An 8,028-nucleotide genomic window follows, 5' to 3' on the forward strand; every position below is an offset into this window, starting at 1 on the left:
TTGTTGTGTTTACGACAAAAAATTAGTTATTAGAGGTTTAAGTTAAAGTAAGTATTACCACAGTGTAGTATCATCAACTTAATATGTCCAAAGTACTCACAGTCATATTAAAGAGTCATTACGCATATATTAACTGCTAAACACCATTTTAATGTTGCTGCTGGTCTAGGTGGTAATTTCAAAACGTAATACACTGTTGGTTAGCTTAGCCTATTATCTAAGAGTCATATTTTTTAATCTAATCATTTGTTTTGTCTGTAAAAAGTCCAAATTTTCCCTCTGAAATCTGAAGTAAAGTATTAAAGTAGCAGAAAATGGAGTGTAATTAAGTACTGCACTTGAAAAGTAGTAAATGTTATATTCCACCTGCAAATGATGGATATAAGGGGGGTGAACGTCAGGGGACAGTGTGGTGGCACACTTGTGATATCACTAAGCAAGGTCTTATGAGTGAAGCTGATAGTGGATATGACCCAAACCGTGTGTTGAGAGCGCCAGAGTGTCATCCTATATGTATCCCTCCACCAATGGAAAGCCCTTAACACATGATGAGGAAACTGCTGAGTGTCCACATGCCATGTTTGAGCCTCAGTACCTTAAGAGCTCTTGTACTAGGTCCACTGCCAAAGGTTTCAAAACAAATACAGGTGATGTTACACTATCGCAGAGGCACATGACAGAGCTGGAGTTAACATATGGTACCGACGGTGGTGGTGATGGGGGGGGGTCAGGGACATAGTGGTGAAGTCAGGGTTTTATGAGAGGTTGCAGACAGGGTGGTGACCTTTCTGAATCACTTGAGAGTTGTCAGTGTGACGCACACATTAGCAGACGCAGGCTCAGCTATTCAGCCAATGTCACCAGCTCGCCTGGGCGTGTTTGTCAACATTGTCGTCTGTGATGGGGATTGGGGCAGGGGAGGGGAACTGAAACTTGACACTAACCCTAACCCTGGCTGGTTAACTTCCTGGTTGCCAGGAAATGGTGATGATCATACATTGCTGCCACCAGCTGGTCACACAGTAACAGCTCAACCATTGCTATGTATGGGCCTGAGCAAGAGGAAAATGTAACTATAACGATGACATTAACACTATGATGTAACCACCACTAGTATAATGATGATTATCTGATTCTAAATTCAAATTGCGGCTTTGTTTTATAATTCAATATTATAAAACGTGATCCTATTTAGTCCATTTAGTCCTGGGGGAAAACAAAGCCAGCTCAAGACATATTTCTTTTATTATTTGGGTAAAAAAACATTCAACCCTAACCCTTTTTCTCCCTGTGGCAGATCATTGAGAAGTTCATCAATGAGACGTGGTTTGAGCGCTACCAGGAGCCCATCTCCAAGGGCAGCCTCACAGCCATTTGGTCCGTAGCCGTCGCCATCTTCTCTGTTGGGGGCATCTTTGGCTCCTTCTCCGTTGGACTCTTTGTCAACCGTTTGGGAAGGTAAAAAAATTCAAATCTTGCTGGTGTTACAATAACCCAAAAGCCTTCTTGGGGCTTTTTTTTTAAGTAACACACTGTGCTTTAAAGAGCAATTTAATAACGCACAAATTCAATTTGATTTTACAATTTGACCAGGATCAGTTGATAATAAAATGCCTGCACACAATTTATTTATAATATTGATGAGTAGACTCATTCTTCTTGGGGACTACAGAGAACACAAAAAGCATAAAACATAACAATCACACAAAAACAACAAAAATAACACACATTAAGGATGCATTTTTAGAACACTGTCCGAGCTTTAAACAAAAGATAATACCAAAGTTAATTCCAAAAATGTGTAAAGGCTATTTGTAGATACCACGACCTGAATTTGTTAAATTACATTTTTATTATTTTCTGTGGCCTACAGGAGGAACTCTATGCTCATTGCCAACATCCTGGCCTTCATCGCAGCCACTCTGATGGGCTTTTCGAAGATCGCGAGCTCCTGGGAAATGCTGATCATTGGTCGTTTTGTAGTGGGCCTTTACTCCGGCCTCTCCACAGGCTTCGTGCCCATGTATGTGGGTGAGGTTTCCCCAACAGCCCTACGAGGAGCCCTGGGCACCCTCCACCAGCTGGGCATTGTGGTCGGCATCCTCATTGCACAGGTTGGTGGATAGCGATTGTCAGATAACAAAACAACCTTGTGGCTTTTTTGTACACCCTTGTTTGTAATTTGTTTTTACAAATGCTTGCTAGAAGCTGTGGAGGTGGTTTATCTGTGTGACGTGTATCTGGGTTGATTTCAGGTGTTTGGAATGGAGTCCGTCATGGGAAACGATGACTTGTGGCCGCTCCTCTTGGGCTTCACCTTCATCCCTGCCGTTTTGCAGTGCATCCTGTTGCCCCTCTGCCCCAAGAGCCCCCGTTTCCTGCTCATCAACAAGAACGAAGAGAACAAGGCCAAAGCTGGTTAGTTCACACATACACAAGAGGGCACAGATCTCACTGATTAAAGTGGATGCATTTAGCTGTAACTGCTAAATCCTTGCATGATTTTTGTGTATGTTTCTGATTCAAATAGTGCTGTGTTTTTGCAGAAATCTGGTGGTGATATTTCCATCTGGAAAAAAAAGTCTAAAATTAAAAGAGTCATCACAGATTCCGATGGGCTTTAAAATGTCCAAGGATGTTATCAAAAGTAAACAATAATGACAAATAAAAATGTAGGGGAAAAGACTAGGTGCAGCCTGTAGAGCTAACCATCTGCTTTTTTCACTGCACATTTCAGTGTTGAAAAAGCTCAGAGGCACCAACGACGTGAGCGCTGACATGCAAGAGATGAAAGAGGAGAGCCGACAGATGATGAGGGAGAAGAAGGTGACGATCGCAGAGCTGTTCCGCTCTCCCCTCTACCGTCAACCCATCATGATTGCCATCGTTCTGCAGCTCTCCCAGCAGCTGTCTGGAATCAACGCTGTGAGTGTCCAGGCTTAGACATTATCCTATTGTTCGCTCTGAGGTCTGTCATTGAGCTTCTGAAGAAAAGACACAAAAAAAAAACAAAGAGAAACTTTACTTTTCCCTGACATACTTGGTACACATTCACATGCTATTTCACACTACAGCTACATAAGAAACAGAAGAAGATATTCAGAACATACAGACATGTCATCTTTGTAAAAAGAGAAAAGAGGGAACTTTTTCATGAATCTTTGCGGTTGTCGTACTTTTTAGGTATTCTACTTCTCCACTCGTATCTTTGAGAAAGCCGGAGTTGAGCAGCCTGTCTATGCCACCATTGGAGCCGGAGTAGTTAATACAGCTTTCACTGTGGTGTCGGTGAGTACAGTATAACGTTTTTGAAGTGAAATCACCATTGCAGTACAGATTAAAATCATCATATTAGAGATTATTTTCACCCAGAAATGAAAGTTAGAAAAGTAATTTTCGAGGTGAAAAATTTACATAACTCTTGTGTTCGTATATCACTTTACAGTTGATTCCGTTGGTTCTACCAATATGTAAAATGTCTTTCTGTACACTAGAGTATTTTTCCCCGCAATGAGTGAGAATGTGTTAAGAATAGCAAATATAAAAGCTTTGTTGAACTACATACAGGTTTATGACTTAATATTACGGCACTGACCGTGTTCCTCATCTTGTTTATTTTGTGGTGCAGCTGTTTGTGGTAGAACGTGCAGGACGTAGGTCTCTGCACATGCTGGGGCTGCTGGGAATGGCCGGATCTGCCCTCTTAATGACTATTGCCATGGCCCTGCTGGTAAGTTTCCCTTTAAAGTCTTAATACAGTGTTGATATGTAGTGAATATGCTAACACATATTGACTTGCAGGAGGTGGTTGTCAAGATTCTCACTGAGTAAATACCAGAAATTAATCTTCTTGTTGTCTTATGTTCCTGTAGGATCAGCTCAAATGGATGTCGTATTTGAGCATCGTGGCCATTTTTGCCTTTGTCGCATTCTTTGAGATTGGACCGGGTCCCATCCCCTGGTTCATCGTGGCAGAGTTGTTCTCGCAGGGACCCAGACCATCAGCCTTTGCTGTAGCTGGTTTCTCCAACTGGACTGCCAACTTCATAGTGGGAATGGGCTTCCAGTACCTAGAGGTGATTAAAAAAAAAACAGAAAAAAACATTTGGATTCAGTATTTGTGTTTTTTTTATCGTTCTGTAATTTCTTGAGAATAACGTAGTTGGGTACTAATTATGGAATAAATAAATTATTCAGTTTGATTTAGTTGAATTTATGAACAATTATTGATTTTCAGAATAATGTCCTTACCCTACAAACTTACCTGCAATTCATTATGGCATATTTAACATGTCCTAATGGTCTTGATCTTCAAATACTATCACCTTAATAGTATTTAAAGCTACCATAATACTTTTTTTGAAGGCTTACTTTTCATTCTCACTGTCAGACGGTTGAACCCTGCTAGGACTCCACTAAATAATTCTCTCCTCTTATCTCCCTTCACAGGAGCTGTGCGGCGCCTACGTGTTTGTCATCTTCATTGTGCTGCTGCTCTTCTTCTTCGTCTTCACCTACTTCAAAGTGCCGGAGACCAAGGGCCGGACATTTGACGAGATTTCAGCCGGCTTTCGCCAGACGGCTGCCGGAGGAGAGAAGCACTCGCCGGAGGAGCTCAACAGCCTGGGAGCTGATTCTCAGCTCTGAGTGACTGTTTTTTTTACTTCTAACAAACTCTTTCTCAGACCAAGGAGTAACGAGAAGGGTCTACTAAGTAGAAGTAGACAGATCCATTGGTAGAATAATTTTCACACTGTCACCACATTTCGGACGTCATTACCAAACACAGAACAGCCCTGTGTGATTCTCCAACATGACGTCTTCTGCTGACTTTTTCATGTCACACAAAGAAACAAACTCAATGGGCACTATGTCGCCTTATGGATGTGGAGAGGGGAGCTGAGGATAGATGGGGAAGGTTTTGAATATGTTAAAGATATTTTAAAGAAGAAAAAGGAGTGTCTGCATCCCTCAATCAACCTTTTTTAAACTTTTTTCACTGAATATATTACTGATATTGTGCTTATGCTCTGTTCTTTGTAGCATGTTACAATCAGTTTATTATCTGGTTAAAGCGCGCTGTAGCTTTCGAGATCAGTTCACTGTGCAAAACACTTGTTTTTATCAATCATACTGTAAAGCTGTATCACTGTAGACCCAGCACTGTAGATTACAGCTCAACTTTGTCTCTCCCCACCAGATGGTGCAGTGCCCTTAAAAAAGGTGCCAGTGCTCCACTGATAAGGAATAAGTTATTTTGTACCTTTTTAAAGCTACTGAGTACACAAATATGTCAATGTATTGCTGTGAGTATTTTAATTTTCCTAATGAAATTTATGAACAGTAATGCTCTGTATTATGGAGTATTGTTGTTACTTATTTACACATGCTGGACAATATTTTACTCTTTTTATTGCCCTTCTTTCTGAAAATGTCATCTATTTCTAAGATTTATGGTCATGAAGACAAAACAGACAACACAAACAAATTAATTTACCATTCACAATTTTTTTTCACAATTCCTTTTTAGCCAAACATTTAATGAAATTAATATTAAGATGTTTCAAGAGGAGCAATCTCCACAGATCAGTACCAGAGCGCTGAACTTGGCAGTGAAGTTGAAATAAATAAATCATCCACCCATTTTAACATGACAGGAGATAAGAACGCACTCACAATCAGGCAGCCCCAAAACCAAAAATCTCTCTCACAAAACCAGAACACTTGTGAGTTTAAGTGCCCATCAAAAAAAAAATCAAGCCGTCTCTGCCTTCAGCCTTTCAGCCTTATCACTTTGGAGCAGTTTCAGGTCAGATTGTCCTGATCCCGACTGAAAGCCTCTGTTAGTGAGCGATCTTCACTTTATTTAATTTGAGATTACCTGTGGAGTTTCCAAGTCTGGTGAATTGGCTTGTGAGCTGTCAGGATCTTTTCACACAAATGGGAGCTGCAGTGCTGCATGCTCCTCCTCTTTAAAAACAACTGCAAAGCATCTTCAGGAAAAAAAGAAAGAAAAGAAATAATAGGGACCAAAATGAATGTCAGGTTTTCATTATCCTGAAAGTGCTTGTCAACCATCTTGGGTCGAACTCCCAGTGTTCCTTCCACTCTATAATGTCCATAAAGTGTCCTAGGAGGTGGACATGTGTTACTATGGTGTAAGGCTTGTTTTGTGCCTTGTGCACTGAATTCTTCAGTATTGTTAGCTCTCTCTCTTTCTCTCTTTCGGTTGCGTACTGTTGCGTAGCTGGTGAAGGAAATTGTAGTTTGGCTCATGTTACCTTGCTGTACACAGCGCTGTCTATTGATCACCTGTTGAACCTTTCTTTTCTTTACCTGCGTTGTTTGAGGAAAGTTATCTTTTTAGCAGCACTTTATTATTCGCAGTAATATTTCTTTGTTACTTAAACAAACTTTGAGGACGTTTCAGTCTTTTTTTTTTTTTATTCCAGTTTGGAATCTTTGTCACTGAAGAGAGACTGAAGTACTGCTGATGGATTACTTGATGTATTTGAAATGGAAATGTGTGGAATTGTATCATTTGTTCATATCTATTACGGTCTTGTATGGAGCACATTTGGGTGTGTACACACACACACACAGGTCAGTTGTGAGTAAATATAGTAATATTACTAGTCTAATGAGAGCGTTGATCCAAATCCAACCCTTAATCATTCCATAATTAGTTGTTAATTATTGTATATAGTAAATCATTCTAGAGTATCTTTTGTCATTTGATGGGTCACATCACCCATCCTGGAAAGCACTGTAACATCCACTCTCTGTGCCTTTGCGTGGCTTTCACGTATCTTCACCAGCAAAATTGTGTAATAGCACCAAAAGATGCACTTCCCCACACAGACCGATGTCTATTGCAAATATCAAAACTGTATTTTATGTACATAGATTCACAATTTTGCTTGGGCATTGGATTTTTAATGTGGCCTGTAGCCATTGAAATCTCCTTATGGCACACAACTTGATGTAAATATGAAACACACTACAGCTCACCCACTCCAAAATTTAAAAAATGTTTAACTTTAAGAAACTTTTTTGATATGTAAACTAATGATTAGTACTGAGTAGTGATGTACATTTCTATCCATTTAGTTTATGTACTCTTGTTCCCTTTTGATTTTAATTTTATATCTGAAGATATGTTGTGGCCTAATACTATTATAATAAATCGAATTCAGATTTTACTTGTAAGTTGTGTGTTAATGAGATGTATTCAGTAGTGTTTTCTTTTTAGCGCACAGAGCATATTCTAATGTTTGTAATAATAAAAGATCTGTGTGTATGGTGTTGGAATGTGAACCTCTGCTGGGGAAATATGAATTGTGATGGATGGTGTCCTGAATGGTTCTGCAATCTTTTATAACTGGTTTAATAGCTGAATAAAAGAAATCATGCATACAGATATAACGTTTTTTTGGGGTCAATTTGTGGCTCTTTTTTGGAATTAAACCTACAATGACTGATTTTATTATTTATTTTTTGGCCACTTGGGGGCAGTACAACAACCTCAACCTACAACTTAGATGTTAGCAAACAGTTGCTTTTTTACACATCCAGCATGCATGGAGAAATGTTAACATCAATTTGCAATTTAACATGATATTTCTTGTGTGAAAATGCACCAGAACAGTGAAGTTGCTGTAAAATCTAAATAATTAGTTGAAAGATTCATGGAGATATGGGAGAGCTGCAGAATTGGGTGATAATTATCTCTTCATCCACTGCCAGCAACGTCTTTCACATTGCACATAGTGTTTTCTGTTGCTGATATAAATTATAGTGCTATATTGCTATAATGCTATATTTGCTCAGCTTTAACTAAACTGAAATAGATGAGGCTTTCAAACGCTCACAGTCCTATGCAGTCTATTAGAAAAGACTCAGGGGTCGTCGTGTGGAATTTTAGTCACCTATTAAGTTATAAGTTGACCACACCTTCTTCAGCCAAAGAAGCATGTGAGATGTGGGTGAAAGCTTCAAAAAGCCAGTAAGTGGACTCATGTTTTAGAT

At 39.5% G+C, this 8,028-nt stretch overlaps 1 protein-coding gene across 1 annotated transcript in view; it reads left to right on the forward strand.

Annotated features, from left to right (window-relative positions):
• slc2a1b (solute carrier family 2 member 1b) overlaps nt 1–7,422 on the forward strand; it is a 25,258-nt gene extending 17,836 nt beyond the window's left edge. The window contains exons 2-9 of the mRNA XM_035661772.1: nt 1,282–1,458; nt 1,874–2,114; nt 2,256–2,418; nt 2,738–2,925; nt 3,184–3,288; nt 3,629–3,730; nt 3,873–4,076; nt 4,450–7,422. Coding sequence (XP_035517665.1) covers nt 1,282–1,458; nt 1,874–2,114; nt 2,256–2,418; nt 2,738–2,925; nt 3,184–3,288; nt 3,629–3,730; nt 3,873–4,076; nt 4,450–4,647 — 1,378 coding nt within the window. The 3' untranslated portion in view covers nt 4,648–7,422. The remainder of the gene's footprint in view (nt 1–1,281; nt 1,459–1,873; nt 2,115–2,255; nt 2,419–2,737; nt 2,926–3,183; nt 3,289–3,628; nt 3,731–3,872; nt 4,077–4,449) is intronic.
• Nucleotides 7,423–8,028: the final 606 nt, after the last annotated feature.

This window comes from Morone saxatilis, unplaced genomic scaffold (genome assembly GCF_004916995.1).
Source record: "Morone saxatilis isolate NCDOM2014 unplaced genomic scaffold, NCSU_SB_2.0 Contig18, whole genome shotgun sequence".
Classification (NCBI taxonomy): domain Eukaryota; kingdom Metazoa; phylum Chordata; class Actinopteri; family Moronidae; genus Morone; species Morone saxatilis.